General features: G+C 44.2%; 1 protein-coding gene across 2 annotated transcripts in view; it reads left to right on the top strand.

The window, feature by feature from the left end:
• The window catches only part of PSMD1 (proteasome 26S subunit, non-ATPase 1), a 90411-nt gene that overhangs the window by 884 nt on the left and 62564 nt on the right, over nucleotides 1–26963 (top strand). For both annotated transcript variants that reach the window (XR_014564315.1, XM_083739317.1), the window contains exons 2-16: nucleotides 2451–2494; nucleotides 3654–3727; nucleotides 3974–4143; nucleotides 5908–6113; nucleotides 6918–7061; nucleotides 8717–8943; nucleotides 9831–9894; nucleotides 12165–12293; nucleotides 14050–14138; nucleotides 15378–15456; nucleotides 16465–16638; nucleotides 17633–17744; nucleotides 17904–18100; nucleotides 19202–19297; nucleotides 19886–19950. Coding sequence is in view for 1 of the 2 variants with exons in the window: in XM_083739317.1 (XP_083595443.1) it covers nucleotides 2451–2494; nucleotides 3654–3727; nucleotides 3974–4143; nucleotides 5908–6113; nucleotides 6918–7061; nucleotides 8717–8943; nucleotides 9831–9894; nucleotides 12165–12293; nucleotides 14050–14138; nucleotides 15378–15456; nucleotides 16465–16638; nucleotides 17633–17744; nucleotides 17904–18100; nucleotides 19202–19297; nucleotides 19886–19950 (1870 nt within the window). In the remaining variant the exon portion in view is untranslated. The remainder of the gene's footprint in view (nucleotides 1–2450; nucleotides 2495–3653; nucleotides 3728–3973; nucleotides 4144–5907; nucleotides 6114–6917; nucleotides 7062–8716; nucleotides 8944–9830; nucleotides 9895–12164; nucleotides 12294–14049; nucleotides 14139–15377; nucleotides 15457–16464; nucleotides 16639–17632; nucleotides 17745–17903; nucleotides 18101–19201; nucleotides 19298–19885; nucleotides 19951–26963) is intronic.

Raw genomic sequence — 26963 nt, 5'->3', positions numbered from 1 at the left:
GGAAGGAGGCGGCGGCCAACGATTCACGGGGGAGGAGAGAGAGCTGTCTGTGGCTAATGGGTCGGGTGGCTATACTCTGCCTCCGCAGACCAAAGCGGAAAGGGTGGAAAGCGAAGGAGAGGAGAGTTGCTCGTTCGCTCAGGCTCTGCTTGCGGGTTTCCCGCATTGGGCATCTGGTCTGCCGCTGTGAGAGCAGGACTGAATGGGCCATGGGCCTGATCCTGCAGCAGGGCTCTTCCTATGTGGACAACTTATGGTCTGTGTGTGGTGGTTTGGGAGCTGCAAGGCCAGGGAGAAAACAATGCTGTCCAGGGTTGTAAAGACTGCGGAGGTAATAATCGGGTGCGCTCTTCCCACCTTGGATCAAATCTACGCTTCCAGGTGCAGAGATAGCGCAGGATAGTGCACACCGCGGAAATGATCTCTTTCAGCTTCTGCCTTCTGGAAGAAGGTATAGAGTTATAAAGACCAGGACTAGCCCCACCTGAGAAACAGTTTCTACGCAAATGCAATTCTGGTTCTAAACACAGCATAAGCAGTCTCTATGGTATATTGTATTTTAAAATGGGGTTTCAGAGTTTTTAGGGAGTTTTGAATGTTTTATGTAGATTTTCAATTTCATTGTTCTGCATGGAACAGTGACAATAAAGATATCGTATATCTGTTGTGCCAGAGTCACTGCCCCTGTTCTTTTATTGGGGGTGAATGTTGGGTGCCTTACAGAATGTATATTTTTAAGCAACAACAGAAATCGGGCATGTTGACACACATGGTAGTCTTATTCGGGTACTTCAGGACCCTGGAAGTTAAAACGTCTTTGAGTTCTACACACTAGGTGGTAATATGTGTAATTAAGGCTCCGGTGGGTGCCTCTGGGCAAAACAGCTGTTGGGAAGGAAGCAATGTGAGGCAGTGGTTGGCGTGTCAGGCTAGACTGCGGGAGACCTGTGTTTAAAATGGTTTACCAAGAAGTGCATTGGGTGATGCTTGGTTGCTCTCACTCAGCTCAGTCTACCTTGTAGGGTGGTTGTGAGGATAAAATGGGTGAGGTCAGGACTGTGTGCACAAGTTTGAACTTCTTAAAGGAAAGGTAATGCATATAACGGTAGTAAATGGGAGAAGCGAGAGGGGTGAGGGTGCTTAATTTCCACACTTTAAATTTCCAGAGGTGAGTGTGGGTAGGTGAATGCACGACCGTTGTGTCTTGACTGTGCATGTGCACATAAAACAGGTCAAAATGCCTCTGTTTTCAACTGTGAAAAGTTCTAAGGAATGGTTTTATATGGAGAGGGATGTGGGGAAAGAGACATTTCTGAAAAAGAAGTACAGAAGGAGACATGAGGCGGCTTCTCTCACACTTGCTAAATGTTAGCCATGACTGGAGTAGTGTCTGTTTGTAGCCAGGCACTGTTTGTGTTCAAAAACAGCCCCTAGAGATGGGTAGTGGAATGTAGAGGACTGGCCCTCTTGTTTTGAATCTTACCCTTATTTTTTTAATTGTCTCTAGGGATTGGGGGAAAGGGGTAATTAATTGCTAAAGGGGATTTTTGTTTGTTTTTTAAGAAAATCTCTATAGATGATGAATCACAGAGAACAGTGGATGGGGAGAGGTAGCCATCAATTTCTGCTTCTGCCATGCATTTTCATATCCTACTATCCAATTTTTCTCTGTTGTTAAGTGGTCAGAACCCGGCTTATTTGGGACTATATTTTTAATGTGCATTGTGGAATATGCAGTAAGGCTTTTTTTGGGGGGGGGAGGAAGAGGGGTTTGCATTTAACCTTATTTGCTTCCCTCTCTTGTTACTGATTTTACAGTATTTATTTGGAGCCATACACTGAAGGACTACCAAACAGGTTTTCAGACTTCACCCATAGAACTTAGTAGCCCTCCTGATCATATACCCCGATGGTAGCTGCTTGTGTAGGAAGGAAAACGCAAAACATGCAAGTTTTGTACAGCTGTTTTGCTTGGTTGCAATTCTTTCTTGCCACAGGGAGGAGCTATTTACAACACTTTACCAATAGTTGAAATGTCTTTAGTCATTCATGTTGCCCATGAGAAGCAGCCCCACATAGCAGCCTCAAGGCTCTTGCTTACTTTCCACATTGGGAAATTATTGTTGCAAGACACGTGGTTAGATGGCAATAAATAGAAGTGGAAATACAGCCCCCCCTGCCAGGTTGTCTCTTACGCCAGTGCCATTGAAATGTCCTCTTTGACACCCTAAAACTAGGTTCCGTGTGGCTTACTCTTATTTAAATGTGCATAGCGTGGCAGTCTTAAGTCCAGTGTGCTTTAAGCAGGAGTAGTTTTTAAGACACAAATGCCCTTAATTATTAAAAGGTGAAGCTAATTGTGTTTACCAAAATTGGTTGTATGATGTAGAATCTGCTGTGACAGTTCTGCATTGATTTCTGTGATGACTAACATAACCTTTCTTTCGTAGCTGGAATTATTTCACTGCTTGATGAGGAAGAGCCAGAACTTAAGGTAAGTGTGTAAGGTTTTGTTTTTACACACTTGTTCATACAGCTATCTGGGTCAAGGATTATCCTTTTATCCTGTTTTTCAGGAAAAGCAATTGAGAAAGTGTTAGGTAAGAGCCATTTTTGCATCCGTTCCATTTTGGAGATGGTAAAACAGAGAATGGGAGAAGCACATACAGTCATACCTTGGATCCCAAACGTCTTGGTACTCAGACGTTTTGGCTCCTGAACACCGCAAACCCGGAAGTGAGTGTTCGCTTTGCGAATGTCCAACAGGGCTTCCGCGGCTTATGATTGGCTGTAGGAGCTTCCTGCAGCCAATCAGAAGCTGCAATTTGGTTTTCGGACGTTTTGGAAGTTGAATGGACTTCCGGAATGGATTCCATTCGACTTCCAAGGTACGACTGTAGTTGAAACTTGGCATATAATTGATGCATAGCTGGTCATTAAGGTTGACATAGTTCTTAAAATTCTGTGTTTTTAAAGTCAGCCATTAGTATCCTCATTGTCAGGTTCCAAGCAGCACTGTTAATTTAGATTATATGCAGCACACTGCCATTCTATTAAACATTGCAATGATTTAGTTGACAGTTCAGCCATTCTTACAGCATATAGCTTATAACATGGTTAGCCAAAACATAATGATGTCAGGAAAGACAACCCTCACTCAAGAAGAAACAGGTGTTGGTGGATTCCAGTGATGTTTGGCTTGCATTGGGTATTTTTAAGCTTTAAGTAAAACCCTAGTCTGAGAAGAAAGCAGGGCTGACCCCGGTCCATGGTGAGCAAGCTGGTCTAAGTAAAAGGAAAGTAGTCATAGCTTTATACTCTCTACTTACTCAGCCACACTGAGGAGAAGGTAGCTTGGCACTCTGCCTTTTAAGTCAGACGAAGACATGCAAATGTGGCCTGGAAGTAGTCAAATAATTTTCTGCCACCTGCCTGCATTCCTTTAGTGGGGCCAACTTAACACTGTGCACAGAAGTTATTTTCTGCATCCTTCTAGACAGATATTACAGAGTAAGCTGGTAAATGTAAGAGTTATTTTGGGAAACTACATGGTAGAGATGGCTATACTTTTAAGACATATCTATGTAACACAACTCTGCACTTGTGGGATTCTGGGGGCAGAGCTCTAATAATTTAATTCTCGGTTTTCGCAGGAATTTGCTCTTCAGAAACTGAATGCTGTTGTCAATGACTTCTGGGCAGAGATCTCTGAGTCAGTGGACAAAATGTAAGAAAAAAATAATTTCTGGCATTAGGGTGGTTTTTCTGTTCAGAGCACAAGGATGAAATGCACCTGTCTTACCTCTTAGTTAATAGGGGGGAAAAATAGATTCTACATTCCATAAGCTCAATTTCTTGGTTTAGGAATTGCATATCCATAATCCACAGGACGTTAGTTGATATGTGAAATTTGGTTTTTGTTTAAAGGAGTCATTCATGACAGCTGATGGTTTCTCCCTTGCTTTTGCTATAGTGAAATCCTGTATGAAGATGTTGGCTTCCGGAGTCGTGAATTTGCTGCTCTGGTGGCTTCAAAGGTGTTTTATCACCTGGGAGCCTTTGAAGAATCACTGAACTATGCCCTGGGAGCAGGCAACCTCTTCAATGTCAATGACAATTCAGAATATGTGGAGACGATCATTGGTAAGTCTGGGATCTGAATCGGAAAACGTTCTGGTTGACTACCTTGGCTTAGCAAAGTGCTAAATGGAGTGCTAAATGGGACGCAGGTGGCGCTGTGGGTAAAACCTCAACGCCTAGGACTTGCCGATCGCATGGTCAGCGGTTCAAATCCCCGCGGCGGGATGCGCTCCCGTCGTTCGGTCCCAGCGCCTGCCAACCTAGCAGTTCGAAAGTACTCTTAAGTGCAAGTAGATAAATAGGGACCGCTTACCAGCGGGAAGGTAAACGGCGTTCCGTGTGCTGTGCTGGCTCACCAGATGCAGCTTGTCACGCTGGCCACGTGACCCGGAAGTGTCTGCGGACAGCGCTGGCTCCCGGCCTATAGAGTGAGATGAGCGCACAACCCTAGAGTCTGGCAAGACTGGCCCGTACAGGCAGGGGTACCTTTACCTTTACCTTTTACTTAAGAGGGTACTTAAAAGGGATGTGGGTTGTGCTGTGGGTTAATCCACAGAGCCTAGGGCTTGCCAATCAGAAGGTCAGCGGTTTGAATCCCCGTGACGGGATGAGCTCCCATTGCTCGGTCCCTGCTCCTGCCCACCTAGCAGTTCGAAAGCACGTCAGAGTGCAAGTAGATAAATAGGTACCACTCCAGCAGGAAGGTAAACGGCGTTCCGTGTGCTGCGCTGGCTCGCCAGAAGCGGCTTCGTCACGCTGGCCACGTGACCCGGAAGTGTCTTCAGACAGCGCTGTCTCCCGGCCTCTAGAGTGAGATGGGCACGCAACCCTAGAGTCTGGCAAGACTGGCCCGTACCTTTACCTTTACCTTTTTAAATGGAGTATACAGATTTGGCAAAGTTCCGGTTTCCAGGATTTGAAAGAGAAGTGTTTGCTTTATTTAAATTTGCTTAATGTGGTGAAACAAACTTGCAGTTTTTACTTGGAATCCAGTTTTAGATTTTATGTCAGTAGGTGCAAGGGGCAGCATACAGTGGTGTCCCGCAAGACGAACGCCTCGCAAGACGAAAAACTCGCTAGACGAAAGAGTTTTCCGTCTTTTGAGGTGCTTCGCAAGACGAATTTCCCTATGGGCTTGCTTCGCAAGACGAAAATGTCTTGCGAGTTTTTTCCCTCCCCCCACCTTTTCTAAGCCACTAATAGCGCTAAGCCACTAAGCCGCTAATAGGGGTGCTTCGCAAGACGAAAAAACCGCTAGACGAAGAGACTCGTGGAACGGATTAATTTTGTCTTGCGAGGCACCACTGTATTGTCAGTAATGGACTCTTTGCATGAAGAGTGGAAGGAATGTCTGCGTATAGCAGAGGATTGTTCTGAAGAACATGAGATGTTCAAAGGTAGCTATGTAGGAAAGAGAAGTGGGACTTTATCCTACAAATAATCTTGCAAGATGAGAAACTTTGTTTTTAATAATTAAAGCTGAGATTGCACAGAATACAACATTTGGACCCAGTACAAAGAAGCACATGCAGAATCTTGCATGGGATGAAACCATGAATGCTTAGCACAGGATTATTGGGGGTTTTTTTTTTCTTCAAATCAGAGGACAATAAATGTCTTAGTCCTACACTGCTGTTGAGTTAATAAATGATTTTGTGATGAAAGTTTATTTGCTTTGATTTGCAGCTGTAACTTGACAGATGTTAGTACTTCATCCTTATTCTTATTATCCTTATTATTATTATTCATCCTGAGGATATATTGACAGAGGATATATTGGGCCAGTTGGAGAAGCTTAACACGGAGCATGTGTGTTTCTTTTCCCAGCAAAGTGCATTGACCATTACACCAAACAATGTGTGGAAAATGCCGACCTGGCCGAGGGAGCAAAGAAGGCAGTGGATCCGCGCCTGGAAGGGATTGTCAACAAGATGTTCCAGCGCTGTTTAGATGATCACAAATACAAGCAAGCCATTGGGATTGCTTTGGAGACGCGCAGGCTGGATATCTTTGAGAAAACCATTTTGGAATCGGTGGGTGAAAGAACAGAACATTATGTTTGACACCGGCACACCCTGAAACAGAAGTCCTGTGCATGCTTACCTGAGAATAGCTTTCGGTGGGACTTGCTCCTCAGCAGACATACAGAGGCCTGGGCTGTTCATCCCCTGCCTCGTATTTGCTCTGTAGTTCCACACAAGGGACAACCCTCTGCACCCCTTGCCTAGCTTCAAGGCCCTCTGAAGCCCATCATAACTGCCCCCTCTGCAGTTCCAGGCTTGGTGCTGGATGTCCCAGGATGCTCTTGCACCCGGGACTGAAAAGGCCACCCATTGCTGAGGTGGTCATCTCCAGCTTTCCCCTTTGACTCCTAGAGAACAGACTGAGGCTTCCTTTAGCACTGGATGGTGCAAGAGTTCCTAACCAAGGTTTGGGGTAACACTTGCCACGGCAAAAGTGGCAAATGTATTGTGCCAATTAGAAGTTAGGAGTGGATTATCTAAGGTCACCTAGCAGCCTTTTAGCTGAAATGAGACTTCTTGGCTTATGGTCTTGGGCACTATGCTGTGGCAGTTCTCAAAATGTTGCCTGTCTGTATGTAGGAATTTCAGCAGTGAGATATAGAATGAGGTACACTTTCCAGTAATTTGGATTGTGTTCATGTTTTGCATTCAGTATTACTGAAGCCAGTTTGGTGAGACTTGCTGGGGTTGATTAGCCAGATTAGTTTTTGTCACATTTGCATTATTTGTTGTCTCTCTCTACCTCACGACCCTCCAAAAAATAAGTTACAATTGTGAAAAATAATTTTACAGCAATATTTTCTTTCATGGCAGAATGATGTTCCTGGAATGCTGGCGTACAGCTTAAAACTCTGCATGTCTTTGATGCAGAATAAGCAATTCCGCAACCAGGTCCTGAGAGTTCTGGTTAAAATCTACATGAACCTAGAAAAACCTGACTTCATCAATGTGTGCCAGGTAATGTGCTATGTGTGTACATATGGCTACAGACCACGTGCTAGTTTGCCTTGGGAGCAGGGGAAGAGGAGGGTATCTGAGTAATAGTATCTGCCAGATGATGGCATGTGTACTTCACCCTTTGGAGGAAGGGGGGGGGAATGTAAGAGGCACATCATCCATAAAAAAATGTGGTTGCTAACTCAAATTAACTGGGATACATGCTGGGACCTCCTTGCTTAAGTGTGGTGTAGTGGTTAAGAGCGGTAGTCTCCTAATCTGGGGAACCGGGTTCGCATCTCCGCTCCTCCACATGCAGCTGCTGGGTGACCTTGGGCCAGTCACACTTCTGTGAAGTCTCTCAGCCCCACTCACCTCACAGAGTGTTTGTTGTGGGGGAGGAAGGGAAAGGAGAATGTTAGCCGCTTTGAGACTCCTGAAGGGGAGTGAAAGGCGGGATATCAAATCCAAACTCTTCTTCTTCTTCTTCTTCTTGCTTAAATTCTTCCATGTGGATCTGCCCCCTTGGCCTGTGGTTCAGGGGAAACTCACAACAACTGATGTAGCTTGGCTCAGCTGAAGCACCCACACTGTTGAGAGACTTCAGAGAAGTGTGACTGGCCCAAGGATTTCCCAGCAGTTGCATGTGGAGGAGCGGAGGCTCGAACCCGGTTCCCCAGATTACGAGACTACCGCTCTTCACCACTACACCACACTGGCTCCCGTGTGAGTGCTTGAAAGAAGCCGGAGAGGGATAGTGAAAAGGGTTGGGGTGGAATTAGTGAAGTCACAGCATGAGTGGAATGGCTTCTGCTTCTGCCACGAAACTGGAGGAATGGGGGAACTGTCAGAGCAGATTTGGGAGAGTTCAGGGAAGATGTGGAAGAAGAGAATCTCAGGGAAGTTCCGTTGCACGCTAGGAACATCTTCAACCCTTGGACTCTACATTTTTGCTCAACCACAAAGCTGAGAGGGTGGAACAAAACTATTATCTCTGTGTAGCCTACCTCAGAGTTATTGTGAAGGGGTACAAAGGGGGAAAGAGGAAGGGAGGAAGAATTATTTCAGGGACTTGTTTGGTATATTATAGTGGTTTCAATGGCATGCAGGAACCACTATAATAATGCCCATAAAAGCGTATAAATGGGGAACACCCCCCACTCCAAACATTAACATGAGCTCATTGGGAATGGGGTTCAGATACATGTTTCTAGTAAATTTTACATAATGAATGGGTAAGAAGTCATTGGCCTTATGAAACTCCTACAGTGGTGCCTCGCAAGACGAAAAGAATCCGTTCTGCGAGTCTTGCGGTTTTTTCGTCTTGCGAAGCAAGCCCATTAGCGGCTTAGCAGATTAGCGCTATTAGCGGCTTAGTGGATCAGCTGATAAGCGGATCAGTTGATAAGCGGCTTAGCGGATCAGCTGATAAGTGGCTTAGCGGATCAGCTGATAAGCGGCTTAGAAAAGGGGGGGGGGAGGAAAAAAAACCCGTGGGAACTCGCAAGACATTTTCGTCTTGCGAAGCAAGCCCATAGGAAATTCGTTTTGCGAAGCACCTCCAAAACGGAAAACCCTTTCGTCTAGCGGATTTTCCGTCTTGCGAGGCATTCGTCTTGTGGGGCACCACTGTACTTCTATGCTGAGTCATCCTCTGACTTTTCTCTCTCCTGCAGTGCCTCATTTTCTTGGATGACCCGCAGGCCGTGAGCGACATCTTGGAGAAGCTGGTCAAGGAGGACAACCTTCTCATGGCTTACCAGATCTGCTTTGACTTGTATGAAAGTGCCAGCCAGCAGTTCCTCTCTTCCGTTATCCAGAACCTCCGCACTGTTGGCACCCCTATTCATTCTGTGCCTGGGTCAACCAACACAGGGACTGTCCCAGGGTCAGAGAAGGAAGGGTAAGGGAGCTTGTGTGAGAAGCATCCAAACGGATGGCATGTGGCTTGAAGACACAAATACTGTCAGGTGCTGAGCTGCAAGATGAATTGCCCTCCAATGTGGTGTATGGCAGAGCTAGCCTTGGGATCACGGGGTGGGTTTTGGTTAGATGTCAGGGAATCTGCTTCTTGAACTAAAGAGAAGAGGACCAAGCAGTTGTGCCCTGTGCAACTTCTCCCTTGAGTGTATGTAAATACCGCACACACTTCAGTCATTGTATCTACACAACAAAATTGTGCCGCCTCTCCAGCAATAACCTTGGAACTTGTAGTTTGGTTTAAGATACTGAGTCCCGTCCGTCCCCCAGATAGCCATAGATTCCTCCTACAGTTCTGTTGAAAAGCAAAGTATTGTAGATCTGACAAGCCCAAAGTCTCCCCACCCCCAGTTATGACTGTGGTTCATGTGTCTCTTAGAAATAAACTTCCAGAGCGCTCGCAGGTCAGTTTTCCCCATTTGTCGGTGTTTATATATACCTCTTTTTTTTAAGGCTCCCTATAGAACAAAGAGCACAGAAGGGAGACGGATTCAGCCTTGCAAAGTTGTACATAAAGGGAAAGGCATACTCCTGCTATTGGGGGTGGGGATTCAAATAGGTATTCCCACAACTGCAATCTTCAGTGGTCAAGTGCAGAAAAAGCTTCAGCATTTGATTCCGTATTGACTGGTCTCAGTTGTGAACATGAGTTGCCTTTTCTCTCTTGTTTTAAGAGGTGTGGAGACTTGTAGAAGCATTAGGACTGTGAAACTAAATGTTCATTCCCTTATTGATGCCTGTGCCCTTCTCAATAGTTTTGGCATAGGTTACAATGCAAGTTAGACTGTTTTTCTCTCTATTTTCTTATAGTGATACCATGGAGACAGAAGAAAAGACAAATAGTCCTGTTGCTGCAGTGAAGGCTGTCCAAACCGTAAGTGTTGCTGTGTGTAAAGCATCCTTGATGCACAGTTTGTTTATTTCATAAGATTTCTTGACTGCATTTTATCCTGTGAGCTTCAGGGTAATGCACAATATTATTAAAAACACAACATCCTTGCATATCTTGCTATAAAACAGAGAACCAACTATCAAGCAAGCAGAGGAATTGCACAGTTGTCTCACTACAGCCTTGAAAGGCTGTGGAGCACGTTGTATATTCTCTTCCCCGAAGCACACAATCACAGGGTTATAGTCCTAGATCAACTTGACTTTGGCTGCTGTGATTTTACTACTTTCAGAACCTATACAACAGATCACCCTCAGATAACAGTGACTTCTAGGGATGAGAGAGTTACTAATTCCATATCTTTCGGGGATGGAATGCTTGCTTAATGCAGCGTGTTTTTCCAACAATAAAAGATCAGAGCTGCCCTGTGAAGCCCACGTAAAGATTTATTGCTGTTTTACTGTTCGGTGCATTAGTGTGGGTTATAAAGGTTTGCCCTTGAAAGTAGGAAACAAAATAATGCCTTATTTGGTCATTGATTGCAGTTGTAAATATTTAAGTTGAAAAAGTCGCACTTTGCAGCTGCTTGTGACGCTTGGAGGAGAAAGCACCAAATACAGTAGGGTAAGAAAGGAAAAGAAATTACCCTAAATGTAGGGCTTTTTATGTCGCCTTCCTCTTACAAGAGTCAGTCTTATATGGGGCTCTTCAGTAATTCCTACAGCCGTGGTGCTCCCAGGCCATTTTCTGGGCATAGTGCAAATTGCCTCCAAATTGTGGAGGTTTTCTCTGTGTTGCTTGTGTGGATGTTGCAAGGAAATTACCGTATTTTTTGCTCTATAAGACTCACTTTTTCCCTCCTAAAAAGTAAGGGGAAATGTGTGTGCGTCTTATGGAGCGAATGCAGGCTGCGCAGCTATCACAGAAGCCAGAACAGCAAGAGGGATCGCTGCTTTCACTGCGCAGTGATCCCTCTTGCTGTTCTGGCTTCTGAGATTCAGAATATTTTTTTTCTTGTTTTCCTCTTCCAAAAACTAGGTGCGTCTTGTGGTCTGGTGCGTCTTATAGAGCGAAAAATACGGTAAATGACCTTCAAGCAGATACAAATGTTTAAAAAGAAAAAAAGGCTAGTCTTGAGTGAAGTAGAGATCCCATGCATTGGTAGAGATTCCATGCTGTTTGACTGAGCCTTTGGGAAGAAGTGTGTCTCGAATTGTTTCCTTTGTGAAAAATAAGCGCTGCCAAGGTGAACGCATGCGGAAATTATCCCAGACGTATTCCTCAACTTAATGCTGGAATGCACTTTGAAAAGGCAGAATTGAGAGGGATTAGCTTAAGGTAGGGTTGGTCAGAAAGTAGATTGGGATCTATTAGTAGACCCCTGCAGGATTTGCAGTAGGTGGTGAAGGTTTTCTTGTTCCTGGTTGTTTAGCAATGGAAATAACAAAACTACTGTTCCTACCTAAATTTGGCTGGTGAAATGAGAAAAGCTAACAGGAATGGAATTCTGAATGGAAGTACTGTGAGCTTAGTTCAGTCTTGTTAGTGAAAGCAAACTCTTCGCCTGAGAACACACAAAAGAGATACCCTATTCTCTTAATTCTACCTGTATCTGTTTTGCACCTAGCTCTGTCTTGGGGTTCTAGTGAAAAACAAAGTGCTGTAGATCTGACAAGCCCAAAGTCTTCCCACTCCTAGTTATGGCTGTAGTTTATGAGTCTCATCAGTGGAATGTTTCCTACAGAAATATACAGTCATACCTCTTGTTACATTTGCTTCAGGTTATATTTTTTCAGGTTGCGTCCCACAGCAACGCGGAAGTACCGGAAAGGGTTACTTCCGGGTTTCGCTGCTCACGCATGCACAGATGTGCAAAAATGACATCACATGCATGCGCAGAAGCGGCAAATGGTGCACGTGCGCAGACACAGGTTGCGTTTCTTTCAGGTTGCGAACGGGGCTCCAAAACGGATCCCGTTCGCAACCAGAGGTACCACTGTACTTAAATATACATTTATTAATTTTTTTACAATAAATGAATATAGAGGATGAAACATTGAAGGTACTGAACTGCCTGGCCACACCTGTATCTCATGAATATTGATGGAGATGGCAAAATAAATCTAGCTGTACTTGGTAAATGTAAACTTGCCAAAGTGACCATGGCTGTTAAGGTGGTACTGGTGTTTTGAGATACTTGTTGGGATTTTGAAAAGTAATCTTTTTTGTCTTTTTCTGCGTGTGCATATACGAAGAACCCAGAGTCGAAAGATCAGATCCCCAAAATGATTAAAATATTAAGTGGTGAAATGGCCATTGAGTTACATCTGCAGTTCTTAATACGAAACAACAACACAGACCTCATGATTCTAAAAAACACAAAGGTAAGGCCTATATATGATTTGTGTGAGCTTGCTTCTTCAAGCACTGGGAGATAATTTTGGATTCGAGGCTGAATAATGCATCTTGACATTTCGATAGCATTACTTTACCAGCTAGCTATTTAATACACTATAAGGAGTGTTGTCTAGCTCAGTGTTACTTAGAGTAGACCCAATGAAATTATGAACGTGGCAAAGTTAGGTCTGTTAATTCCAACAGGTGTACTCTGAGTAAAAGGTAAAGGAATAAAACCCATGAAGGAAGTGTGCCTCTGTGTTCTGCGCTGTGGACTCTGAGCAGAATGATACTGAGAATATTTAAATTAATAAAGACTTGAGCAAAAGGCCTTTTGCCGCCTCTCCTGGTATGTCCCACAGAGGACCTTACGGTCTTCAAATAAAAACATCTTGGAGGTCCCAGGCCACAGAGAGGTTAGGCTGGCCTCAACCACAGCCAGGGCTTTTTCGGCTGTGGCTCCGATCTGGTGGAATCGCTCTGTCACAAGAGACTAGGGCCCTGCGGGACTTGACATCTTTCCGCAGGGCCTGCAAGATGGAGCTGTTCCACAAGGCCTTTGGCCAAGGCACAGCCTTGACCCCCTCTCTCCTTCTGTAATCCTCATAGAACTGTAGCCCAATGGTTGCCATTAATTTGATTCAGAATTGATATTTGAATGAACTGATTTTAGAATGTATTTCAATTAATTGATTGTGATTTTATCTGAGCCCGGAGAGGGTGGAATATAAATATTTTTTTATTATTATTAAAAACTAATTTACTTCAAAATTTCAAAGAATATTTGCATATTAGCAAAATGTGGTATGAGAGTATAGTACATAGAGAAAAACACAAAAGAGTTAATTGTAATATGCAAAAGGAGATTTCTTTAAAAAGTTCTACCCCAAATGAGCTGTCCCAGCAGAGAAGCTAAGAAGCTAAGATGCAATAGCAGCAAGGAGGGTTCTTGATCCAAGAGAAAAGGGGTTCTAGTGGGGGAACTGAGGACTCCAGTGAAGTCGCTCCCTTAGTACAAGGGTCTCTGTTTCCTCCCCTGTCCCTACGCACTCCTCTTAGACCCTCCCCAACTCTGCTCTAAAAGGTTGGAGGAAACCCATAACAGATTTTAATTTTTTTGGGTGGGGGGCATGTGGAGCAGAATGTCTAGTTCCACTGTGCAGCCTGAAGTCCTTCTGCGAACGTAAATACAGTACTTCGTTGGATAACATCTTTAAGTTCTTACACAAATTCTCTCCAATTATACTATTCCTGCTGGGCTAATATGTGACAGTTAATAAAGGAACCAAATACAGCATTTTTTAACAATGGACATTAGCAGATAATATTCAGCCTTGAATCAGCCTCCCTGAAGTTTTAGGCAGTGGCCTATTGTCCATCAGTAGAGGGGGGTGGGTACTGTTTTATACCCATCAGACCGCGCTTATTATCCTTTAATCTGTCTCTGCATGTATATCCTTCAGCCTTTCCTCGTGAGATTTGTGTTGTATTTTTTTTTCCTAAAAAAAGCTTAGTTCAGAAGTTTTCAGACAAGTCAACAAATTTCTGGCAGCATACTGTAAGAAATACAGATCATATTTGCTTTACAACATGGATTTTGTGATCTGAACAGTCAGAAACAGAAAAGGCAAAAGGAAAGTTACCATGCTAGGACCTGAGCACACGGCTACGCATGAGGTTTCTCTATACAGTATGCTCATGTTCCTCTTTGCTTGGTGTGACCTTTCTGTTTTGCCTCTCCAGGACGCCGTACGGAACTCTGTCTGTCACACAGCAACAGTCATAGCAAACTCCTTTATGCATTGTGGAACAACCAGTGACCAGTTCCTTAGGTAAAAGCCTTCAGCGGAGCACCATATCACCTCTTGGGGGCATAAATTAATCTGCTACGGTTGGAGGAGAGCAGTCTTTCGCCATCCTTTTCTACAAATGGCATTTGATACTGTTGAGAGAGTGCTTTTGCATGTGGAGGATCTTGGCTGGAAGGCCTGGGACAGACGGGTTTTTTAGAGGCCTGTGGCAAGTCAAGAATCGATCAGGCTTTTCCAGCAGCTTGGAAGAGTGGTCTCACTTGACCTAAGGCCATTTCTTGGGTTCATATATTGGTGCACTGAGCCATCAGCAAGAATTTTGTAACTACTTCTATTGTCCCACTGTTTAGGTTTTGTTCAGGGACGTTTGTGTGCAATTTCACAAATGCAAGATAAGGTGCCATTTCTGAAAGTCTTGGATTTATTTATTTATTTATTTATTCATTCATTCGGATTTCTAGGTTTGAGAATGTTCAAATAACGCTATCAAAGGGCCCCAATATTTAGGACTGAGAACATTGGTATGGTGCTCTGCTTATTGTCATTCTCTCATATAATGATCTCTTCCAGTGTGCATTGATTTAACCACTGGAGAGTCAGAGATGGATCCTTGTTGAGCTAGGAAGGACCCTTTGCCCTAGCCAGAGCTCCCTCTTAGAGCTGTGCCAACCTCACATGTTTGTTTTAAAAGCAGTGTAACTCTGATGCTTTGTTCAGGGCAGGAAAACAATAGAAAGAAATACAGTGCTCCTGTCTTGTGCAGATTGACCAAATGGTTGAAAATGAGCACCTTGGAATAATAGTCCGGACTGTGCAATTTACTTCGTGTCCAGCAATTTTGTTTCCTTTATGATGAAAGTTTTGGTCCTGGAATACAGTGGTACCTTGGGTTAAGTACTTAATTCGTTCCAGAGGTCCGTTCTTAACCTGAAACTGTTCTTAACCTGAAGCACCACTTTAGCTAATGGGGCCTCCTGCTGCCGCCATGCCACCGGAGCACAATTTCTGTTCTCATCCTGAAGCAAAGTTCTTAACCCGAGGTACTATTTCTGGGTTAGCGGAGTCTGTAACCTGAAGCGTATGTAACCCGAGGTACCACTGTACAAAGATTTCTGGCTGCAATATTGCTAGCTTTGAGTCAAACTAGACCAGAGCAGACAAAGTCAAACAAGCAGTCAACTTCTAAACACTCTATTCCTGTGATGTGGAAGTTTGAACACTTCTGAGACTAAGACCAATTCCCAATATTTCTCTCTGCAGAGATAATTTGGAGTGGCTTGCCAGGGCTACCAACTGGGCAAAGTTTACTGCTACAGCCAGCCTCGGTGTCATACATAAGGTAATACTAAAATGTATCACAGTGTTTTTGATAACATCTGGGGTGTTGGTGGGCTTGTCATCTTCAGGATATATTGAGGCCCTCTGTTTACATTGCAGGTTCTGACCCAGCTTTTAGACGGAGGTGGCATGTGTTCTCCTGTTGCCGGTTTATGTTACACAACTATCAGTAACATTAAACTCTTAGACATAAGAATTTTAAATTTCGCTTTCATTGAGCTACAGTATTTACAAGTGCAGTCTTCTCTTACTGGCCTATATTTTACTGTGGACACAAAATAGACTCAGTGCATGTTCCTTACAGTGTGTGTGTGTGTGTGTGTGTGTACACTACATGTGCGTAGGGATATCGCGGAGTGAGCAGTGGGGTCCGGAGGGAGCACACTCCCCTCGGAGTGTCACAGTCTGCCTGCACGCGTGACCCTGGGGTGCGTAGCATACTCCCCCTCACCGACAAGCCACAGCTGTCTGAACATCGTTCCCTCTGTCTGACCTTTTGCGGTCTCAGTACTCTGCAGTGTCCTGTCTGTAACCTTTGTCCGAGACCTTTTGTCTCCTTCGTCATATACTGTGCAAGGGGAAAATGACAGGTGGAAACAGGTGCCAAAATAACTTTGTACCACCCCACGATCTCGGGACCGAAGATGTGTAAAGGTCACAGGCCAAGATGTATCTGCCTGGTTTGCATATTTGTCTCAATAAAAGGAGGCTCCACAGGGCTAGCCAGCAGCTTGCATGCAGCTCACCTGTGCGCAGCTCACCTGATGATCAACCCCCAGCCTTGTGCCTTCACTTCAATGTGCATTCAAAAAGGGATGCAAACTGCTTGTCCATCACAGGGTACATGCAAGATGCATGTGCCTGCTAAGTTCATAGTATCAAATCCATACTAAATTAGTTCAGCTTAGTTCCCATTGGGAGAAAATGGCTGCAGAAGATGAACCCCCCTCCTTGGGCTGACACATCAAAGCTCTTCATAGTTCTCTCTTTATTCCTTGTGAATTTACAGGGTCATGAGAAAGAAGCTCTTCAGTTAATGGCAACGTATCTGCCGAAAGACACGTCCCCAGGGTCTGCCTATCAGGAAGGTGGTGGGCTTTACGCCCTGGGACTCATCCATGCCAATCATGGTGGTGATATCATAGACTATTTGCTGAACCAGCTGAAGAATGCCAGCAATGATGTAAGTATTGTCTCCTGTGAGTCACCTGCACAGGTGATTGAGTGCCTTAGGGATAGCATGTGGGTCGCTGGACTTCTCAACACTTAGCTGACGATTACGTTAGCTGCCCCAGAAGTTTTATTGAAGTGTAGGATATAAAGGCCATAAATAAAAAAGGTGCAAGGTAAAATGTGGTTGGCTCACATGAAGAATCAATAATGTGTTGTTGTTTTTCAAATGCTGAAAATTACATCACAGTGAAGGAAGGAAGATGAAGTCATACCTCGGGGTACAGCCGCTTCAGGCTGCATTTTTTGGGGTTGCGGACCACCGAAACCTGGAAGTACCGGAATGGGTTACTTCCGGGTTTCGATAGTCGCACATGCGCAGAAGCACCGAATCGCAACCCACACAGACGCGGGTTGCGAACGCTGTGGCTTGCGAACGTGCATCCTGCACCGACCACGTTCACAACCTGAGCATCCACTGTAATGGAAATGTAATTTTTGCATAGAATTGTAGAGTTGGAAGGGACACCACAGCCAGTGTGGTGTAGTGGTTGAGAGTGGTAGGTTTGTAATCTGGGGAACCGGGTTCGCTTCCCTGCTCCTCCACCTGCAGCTGCTGGGTGACCTTGGGCCAGTCACACTTCTGTGAAGTCTCTCAGCCCCACTCACCTCACAGAGTGTTTGTTGTGGGGGAGGAAGGGAAAGGAGAATGTGAGCCGCTTTGAGACTCCTTAAAGGGAGTGAAAGGCGGGATATCAAATCCAAACTCTTCTTCTTCTTCTTCTTCTTCTTCTTCTTCTTCTTCTTCTTCTTCTTCATTGAGTCCAACCCCCTGCAATGCAGAATGACTAGAAAAATGACTACCAAGAGTTGAATGTGGAATGAGTTCATGGGTTCTCTGTCTCACTCCAAGAGTGAGGACTGTGTTCTGATCTTCGTAGCCCTCCTGAGAAGTTTTAAGTAGAGTCACAGAGAGAAAAGAAAAATCTCTCTTACTTTTCTTGCAGATTGTCCGACATGGGGGCAGCCTGGGACTTGGTTTGGCTGCCATGGGAACTGCCCGCCAGGATGTCTACGACCTTCTCAAAACTAACTTGTACCAAGATGATGCTGTGACAGGTAAGCAACTGCCGTGGACACAAGTGTGTGTCTTAAACCTACTCCTTCCACCGCAGGGCAACCCATCATCCTGTGTACTCTACTCAGGACGGCAGGCAGAAGCAGTGGTGAAGTCCTGTTGTGCTCCTGTCTTTAGTTTCTTCCTTTCCCCCCTTAAAGGTGAAGCAGCTGGGCTGGCTCTTGGGCTGGTGATGCTTGGGTCTAAAAATGCGCAGGCGATTGAGGACATGGTGGGATATGCCCAAGAAACCCAGCATGAGAAGATCTTGCGGGGTCTGGCAGTTGGCATTGCCTTGGTGATGTATGGCAGGATGGAGGAGGCAGATGCCCTCATCGAGAGCCTCTGCAGAGATAAGGTGAGTGTAGCTCTTCCTGCAAAACTACCCATTCCGCTTCAGCCTTTTTCTTCAGGGTATCTTAATAATACTTGCCTTTTAGCACTTTAGAGTGTCTGTGTAAAATAGTCCACCTTCTAACCCACAACCTGCCTCCCAAGACAGGAATCGGGTAAAAATTAATACATAATGAACTAGAGTAAATGCCATTTTTTTATAGCAGAGGTTCTTCAAAGCCCCATGTTATTATAGGATGCTTGATTAAGGTTGAAGTATAGTGTCTTGCCAAAATTTATCTACTGACTTAATTAGCCACCAGCAAGCTTTCTGGCCCACTCTATGAACAATTAAACGAAAAAAGCTGCTAAATATGGAATGGATTAATTTTGGAAGATCTTTTGGCTGTTGATTGAGACGTAAAGCACGTAGTGTTCTTCAGCCTTCTAAGCTGGGGTGGGCAAACGTGAGATTTGTGAAGTCTACTTTGATTTTACTAGAAACCTGAGTCAGAAATCCTTGCTGATCTACTTTAAATTACTCAGACATCTGTCTTCTGCCTGCCTGTGATCTAAAGCAGCATCGCACAGAGCAATACAGACAATATACAGTTTTTAGCTTTGATTGGCATAAAGGCCATAAGCTTTTCATACTATTGTTCTTGAGTATTTATTTAGCGTAAGTGTGTTCTAGATGCTCAGAACCCAAAAGCAAATAAAAAGACTTCAATGGCTGGGGAGGCTGGTTTGCTCAAGAATCTGAATACTGACTGGAGTCTTCAGCTGATTGGTTTCTAGTAGTAGTTTGGTCAGCTTTTGATAAATTTAAGATTTGCAGGTCATGCATCATATTTCAGCGGGATTTTAGGTTTTTCCTGCAAGTCCTAGGTAGCAGTTTTAATGGAAAATCGGTGCTGGTATTTTTAAAAGAAGCCACTTTCCAACTCAGTAATGGATCACACCACAACTTTTTAAAAATAGAGTCGGAAAGTGAGCTCATAGGAAGCTGTCACTCCGGTGGTTCATCTAGCTCAGGAATTCAGAGTCTTTCTCCTTTGATTCCACCCTCCCACCCCACCCCCCGGTATGTAACAGTTTAAATGTTAAAGTGCTCTACCTCTTCCAGGATCCGATCCTCCGCCGTTCAGGGATGTATACTGTTGCAATGGCTTACTGTGGCTCAGGAAACAACAAGGCAATCAGACGTCTGTTGCATGTTGCTGTAAGTATAGCTGGCTCTGGAGCATATTGTACTTTGAATGGGTCTACTTTGAGAATAACTGAGCCTCTTGGGCTTGCCGATCAGAAGGTCAGCGGTTCGAATCCTCGTGACAGGGTGAGCTCCCGTTGCTCTGTCCCAGCTCCTGCCAACCTAGCAGTTCGAAAGCATGCCAGTGCAAGTAGATAAATAGGTACAGCTGTGGTGGGAAGGTAAACGGCATTTCCATACGCTCTGGCTTCCATCATGGTGTTCCGTTGCGCCAGAGCAGTTTAGTCATGCTGGCTACGTGACCCAGAAAGCTGTCTAGACAAATGCCAACTCCCTTGTCCTGAAAGCAAGATGAGCGCTGCAACCCCATAGTCACCTTTGACTGGACGTAACTGTCCAGGGGTCCTTTACTTTTTATCTTTTACCTATTCCAGCAGAAGAGTGTCATGGTCTAATGATACCAGTCATTTGATGGCTGTGGTCCATTTTAAATCCATCTGCACATCTCTGAAAAAAAATGCATTAGTACCTTCTAGATATTTCTGTGCACTTTAGGTATTTTGCCCTGACTTTTTGCTGTTTTTTTTCCTTTTTTATTAGGTGAGTGATGTCAATGATGATGTGAGACGTGCAGCTGTTGAATCACTGGGTTTCATTTTGTTCAGGTACAGTTTCTGTTTCCATCCGTTCTGCGGTCTGCAGTAAGATTTATCTGAAGTTCTAGGAATTCCCTTCTACTCCACTTTCTGCGCACTAACTTGGTCTCAGCTGAGCGCTTGCAGAATAGCAACTTGTGGAATGCTTAATGCTGTGTTAGAATGAGAGATAAAGGTACAGCTGTGAACCTGGGAATCTCGTTAATGGGCTGAGGCTTTGAAGCTGCCATAGAACGTAGGGTGTGGATGGTGGCTTTGTTTGCTGGATGCGTCTGGCAGAAAGTGCTGCTCCTCAAAAAAAACCAAGGTAGTTGCTAGTTGAGAGCTAACAAGCTGAAACGTAATCTGGATAAAACAGAAGTACTGTACTCCATTTGGAAGGCCTGCTGATCTGGAAGGAGGTTTAGATCTGTCTGGATGGGATCACTCTTCTCCTGAAAGGCCAGGTACGCAGTCTGGGAGCACTCCTGGGTTCCTGGCTGCCTGTGGAGGCACAGATGACATTACTAGGAGGGCCAGTTTGACAGCTGGGACCCTAACTAGAGAAGGAAGAGTCTGGCACAGTGGTGCATGCCATGGTTATGTCCAGGTTTGATTATTTCAGTGTGCTCTCCATAGGTTCACCCTTAAAGGCTGTTCAGGAACACCAACTGGTACAGAACACAGTTGCTTGTGAGAGCTGCTGTTCAGCTCATTTCATGTACACTGTGTCACTTTCATTTGGCTGCATGTTCATTTCTGAGCCCAATTCAAGGTGCCAACTTGGGTCTTTAAAGTCCTAAATGGGTTGGGACCACCTACGCTTGCCTGATCCTGTCTGAGCATTGAGATAAGTGCCCTTGCCACTGAACGCTTTTAGGCTGGCAGGTCCTCTGTGGTTGTCCCACACCTTTGGAATCCGCTTCCCAGGGAGACATGTATGCCCTCATCCCTGCTGGGTTTTATTAAACAAAAATTCTGACGGCAAATTTATTCAAGTCTGCGTTTGTCTGAATTGTGCAACTGTCCGTGTGTGTCTTGTAGTCGTATTTTCCCATGCTTGAGCCTCGTAGGTCACCTTGTGAGGCCAGTGTGTTGTGAGAGATGAGTTTTAAAAATCTTTTAAATGAATAAACAAATGAAATTTATTAAATATCTTGGGGCTTCCAGAGCAGATTGCCTTCAGACCAATAAAGAAGGCATATGGATAAGTGTGAAGCTCTCGGAAGAGACGAATGAATATATTAAGTCCAGCCTTTGTTTAGTGGCGCTGGAGCGGGTTGGATGGAGGTGCTTTTCTGAGAGGCATATGAGACTTGTCTCTGCACTTTCAGTATAACTTTTGTTGAAACTTTCCACTAGGAGTTGCCAAAAGTGGAATTAAGTGCGTGAAGTCCTGTTAAGAGGACATAATATCAATGAAGTGTCTGGGAAGTATCAGATCAAGGATGGATAATATTCAAGCCAGGAATGTTAGTTAACGTTTAAGAAAAATAAATTGCAGTCATTCTTGAGAATGTGGATGTCGGCTTACTAAGTAACTCTTGTACAATGACTCAGTGTTTTAAGAGAGAGAAGTGTTTCCAAATATTCTTGAATTAAACTGCAATGTACATTTTATTTAATTTCAATTTATATAACTCCCACTAACCTGGGGTGGCTAACAGTGTTTAAACAATTCTTTGTAGGATCAAGAAGGAAACTTAGTTTAGTTGCAGAGTACATATATTTGCATGCGGAAGATCTTAAGTTTTATTATATACGCATTGCTGTGCACCACCCTAATATTTCATGAGATGGTAGCATATAAATACTTTAATAAATAAAATAAAGACCCGAGGTTCAGCCCCTGGGATTGAAAAAAGGGCCATGTCTCAAATGACAGGAAAGGCCCTCTGTCTGAAACTCTGGGAAGCAGCTCCCAGTCGGAGTAGAAAATACTGGCCTAGCATAAATTGATTGATTCTTGGGTTCAGAAGATGGAATTCGATTTTAATGCTTTCATTAGTTCACAAATTTTAACTCCCCCACCCTTCTTTTGTACTAATGGTAGGTTATAAAACTGGACAGTAGGAATTTTCAGAGTCCAATCCACAGCTCTTTCAAGTTAGGCCAGTGGTTCTCAAAGAGTACGGCATGTCACACTGACGTAGCAGGAGACGATTGCAAGTACAGCAGGAAGATTCAAGGACAATCAATATTATATTTTGGTAATGCTTCCTGTTCTTATGTTTTATATTTTCTGGATGTCTCTTGATCATATTATGAAATAGTTGAGCTCTAAGGTATAAATCAATTTAAAAAAAAACTGGTGTGGCATGAGCAAATTTTTATTCTGAGAGTGTGGCCCAGAGAAAAAAGTTTGAGAACAGCTGCTTAGACAGGGTCCTGGGTAATGTTCATCTGCACTGCGAACACCAACAGCCAATTCTGTCTTCCGTTTGCATTGAATCCAGAATCTGTGCAGAACGTTTAAAAGTAAGTTCAGCAAGCAGAGGCTGCAAGTAGCTGCCCCCTAGACTTTATACTACCTGACAACCCTAAAGGCTGATGTTTTTACCTTATTCCTTCATGGGCTTGCAGCTCACACAGCTTTGGAGACTCGGTCCCAGTTCCTGCTGAAAAGGGGAGCTCACATTCCTTATAGTTTTTCTGCAACTTGTACTCCACCAAACCCCGCTTTAATGGGAGAAGTCCTGCTCCCCATTCCACTTACCTAAGATCTAAAGTTTTTTGGTGTCTGCAGTAGGGCTGCCTTGGTAGTAGCACCCCAGTTGAGGAACGATCTCTCTGAAGAAGCCCACCAGATCCCTGTTCTTCTTTTGAAATATTGAGGTTTAACAGTATGGCTTCATATTTTCCTTTGTATGTTTTATTGATAACCCCTTCTGGATTTCCCTTGGAAAGGAAGAGGAGGGCCAAGATAAGTGCAGTCCTAAATAAATCTGTCATCTGGTCAGTTCTAAGAGACAGGGCCATCATTTGTAGCTGTGTGTCATCCTGCAGCCATAAATGTGTCTTGCCCACCCCTTTTCCAGAAAGTGCCACGTATAATTTTGCGTGCCACTCCTCCCCTTCCCCTGCATGGGCAGCAGGTGTCTCTGTGGAGCCGTTGTGCTAAATGTGTGGCCCCCCCCCCCCCCACAAGCCAAGTGTGGAACAGCCTTTGCCTGAAGGGAACTGGTACTCTTCAGTTGACCTCTGTGTGTGTGCTTATGCAGAAGGCAAATTCCACACACTCCTTCCATACTTTTCAGTGATTTCCCTCCCCTGCTCCAAACTGGTTCTAATAAAAGGGTTTTAGCTCTCTGATCTTACTGCAGCTTCCCCCCGCCCCCCAGCCAAGTATAAAACATAATCTGGAATTGAGAGCTTCCTGCCAAATGGTACTGTTATCTTTTTTCTGAGTTTATCCATTCGGTTGTGCCTTCTCTGGACATGGCATGAGTGCTGGAGCTGATGAGTGCCATTCATCCACTAAATCTTTCAGTGGTGCTGAGAAACACTGCTATCCAGAATGTGTCGTCTGAATTAGCTAGAGATGGCCCAGTCTGTGTTATTCTGATCTGTATCATTTTTACATAATTTCGTTCCGTTCCTACTTTTATCTGAGTATATACTGTATACATTTAACAACAACAGCAAACCTAGCTTAATGCACCATATTTTTCGCTCTATAAGACGCACCAGACCACAAGACGCACCTAGTTTTTGGAGGAGGAAAACAAGAAAAAAAATATTCTGAATCTCAGAAGCCAAAACAGCAAGAGGGATCGCTGCGCAGTGAAAGCAGCAATCCCTCTTGCTGTTCTGGCTTCTGGGACAGCTGCGCAGCCTGTATTCACTCCATAAGACGCGCGCGCGCGCACACACACACACACACACAATTTCCCCTTTTTAGAAGGGAAAAAGTGAGACTTATAGAGCAAAAAATACAATTGCAAAATTCAGGAAAGTGCAAAATCGGGCAATAGCTATTTCTGATCTGCGATCAGGTCATTTTTTTATTGGCATTTGCAAAGACTGAATTCATCAAGCATTCCTAATTTTAACTCAATCTTCAACACCCTTGCGATGCGGGCTGGTGGTATTGGCCCTATATTGCAGATTTGTGGCCCAGGCTGAGAGATCTGTGTGGAGGTAGAAAAGTGAGGGGCAAAGCAGGGACAGTTTGTCGATAACGTGTCCCCACTGCATTTGCTTGTGCACAACCTCCTAAATAATAGCAATTTATAGCAAAGTTTCAACGTGATTCTAATTGAGTTATTTTAATAAATTGTGTTTTGTACTGTATGACCATGGTGTCCTTTCAGTTACTACATGATGCCGCCCTGGGATCTTCGTTGATGAAGGGTTGCTAATAAATACAATAAATAACAGCAAAACCAAAATAAAATAAAATATGTAAATTGGGAAGAAAAATGGGGAGAGTTCTAAAAGTCGGATAGTTGTTTATTTCGTTGTATATATGCAAGCCATTACATAACTTTAGGCACCAGGTGAAAACATTCCTCTTCTCCCATGCCTTTGGCTTATTAAACAATTTTAAGCTGGGTGGGTGGGCTGTTGCTATTTTGTTTCTTTTTATGCTATGTACTTTGGTGTTTTTATGCTGTAAATCACCCTGTGGTCCTTGGGTGAAGGGTGATACATATATTTGCTTATTATTGATAATTAAAATAATAGTAAAATAAATAATTTTATTAGTATTATTATTAATAGTAATAATACATGCTGCATTGCAGAGCTATCTGTGTCTCTGTGCCCCACCGATGCTGCCTTATACCAGTCATAAGGAGCTGGGCTGTTGTTACTTATTGGCAAGTGCAATGCATTTCTGCCATTGCGGAGAGACAAGGAGACTATTGCTTTGTATTTTTCACATCTGGGCCCCTGCTCTGGAAATGCTTTCACAGGCCGAGACTTTTCTCACTGATGAGGCATCCCGTTTCTCCCAGGCGGTTGAAGTATGCTCCATCTTAAGTGCGGCCTTTGTTCAATGCTTCCATGTGGAGAAAATCTTCCCTGGAAATGATTCAAAGCCGTGGCGATAAGCTGGGAGCTTACATTTCTCTCTCCCCATAGGCAATCAATATACTGGTTTAAAAGCCAGCATTTGCACACACATGTTCTCATCAGGTGATGAAATCTTGATATCTTCCTTTGGGTGGGTAGGTGGAGGGGCTGCCGGCAAATCTCTGCAAACAAACACTCCTGCATTCTGTTGACGGCTAAGCTGCTTGAGAATGTCTGTCTGTCTGCCCTGCAGGTCTCCCGTTCAGATTCTGAGCTCTGACTTCAGAGGAGATGACAAGTATGGCAAGTAACGTTAGAGTAAATAAAAGTTTTAATGAAACCCACAAGAGGAATGGAATACCCTGTGCCAATGCCCTCTCCTCTGACTGTTGCGCTCCATCTATTTGTTGACTTTTCTAAGCTTTGTTGTGTGAATTCCTCAACACATTTCCTTTAAAATAAACTGTTGCAATTTCACTGTGGGTGTTGGTCAGAAAAGTTGGATTGTCCACAGAACTCTGTAAACATAGCAATTCTTAGAAAACTGATCTCAAGGTCTTGGTGCCAGTACTGGTTTTAATCTTTTTTTTTTTTTTTAAAGGGCAAGAGTTTTGGGTTGGGGGTTTCCCCCAGCAGCCTATTGAAGTTGCACCGGGTCTGCTGTTGCAATGAGTTCTAACTTTTTAATTCAAGAATAAGCATGGGCTAACTTTATTCTCATGCTGATGTCCTTGCTAACATATCTGTGCTGTTTTGCATTCTAAAACTTGCTGCAGGAGAAGGTGATAATGCTTGACATTTATATAGCATTTTCCAAATATTTCAAGCACTTTGCTCATTTATCGCTCGTTATCTTAATGTTAAGGGATGTGGGTGGTGCTGTGGGTTAAACCACAGAGCCTAGGACTTGCCGATGAGAAGGTTGACTGTTCGAATCCCCGTGACGGGGTGAGCTCCCGTTGCTTGGTCCCTTGGCTAATAAAGCGAGATGAGCGCTGCAACCCCAGAGTTGGTCACGACTGGACTTAATGGTCAGGGGTCCCTTTACCTTTTATCTTAATGTTCCCTGCAAGATGCCCTGTGAGGTAGGTAGTATTAGCTGGGAACAAAGGGAGCTGCCTTGGATAAGGTTGTATTTATCCATCTAGCTCAGAGTTCCTTATGGCGACAGGCAGTGGCCCTCAAGCAGACGTCGCTTTCCCATCATCTGCTCTGTGATCCTGTTTAACTGGAGATGACAGACCTTGTATCCAGGACATTCTGTAGGCAGGCCATGTGCTTTTCCACTCGGCTGTGATCCATATATCTTGTACAGTGGTACCTCTGGATGCAAACGGGATTCGTTCCGGAGCCCCGTTTGCATCCTGAAGCGAACACAACCCGTGTGCATGGGTCATGAGTCGCTGCTTCTGTGCATGCGCGTGATGTCATTTTGACCATCTGCGCGAGCGGCAAAACCGCTCCGTTACTTCTGGGTCACCGTAGAGTGCAACCCGAAAATACTCATCCCGAAACTACTTCAACCCGAGGTATGATTGTATCTAAAATGGGGAACTGGTAAATTTGGGCTCAGGACTGCAATACCTTAAGGACTGTCTCTCCCCAGATAAACTGACCAGATGCTATGATCATCATGAGAGGTCTGGAGGGTGGCAACACAAGAACAAGCCTTTTCTGCAGTGGCTCCCTGTTTGTGCAGTGCTCTCCCCAGGAAAGTTCGTCTGGCGCCTTCATTATACATCTTTAGGCACCAGGCGAAAACTTTCCTCTTCAACCAGACCTTGGGCTGATTAATATTCCACAGCCTTTTAAATGTGTTTGTAGGAGGGGGGCATTATTGTTTTGTTTTACTTTTAACTATTCATGCTTTTATCCTGTATTTTTATCTTGTGAACCTCCCTGAGATCTTCAGATGAAGGGCGGAATATGAATTTAATGAATAGTAATAATGAGAGTAACAAAGGTCCATATAGTAAAAGCTATGGTTTTCCCAGTAGTGATGTATGGAAGTGAGAGCTGGACCATAA

This window comes from Podarcis gaigeae, assembly GCF_964106915.1.
Source record: "Podarcis gaigeae genome assembly, chromosome: 5".
Lineage (NCBI taxonomy): Eukaryota > Metazoa > Chordata > Lepidosauria > Squamata > Lacertidae > Podarcis > Podarcis gaigeae.
Note: the sequence above shows the minus strand (reverse complement) of the source record. Positions and strands in the feature narration are given on the sequence as shown.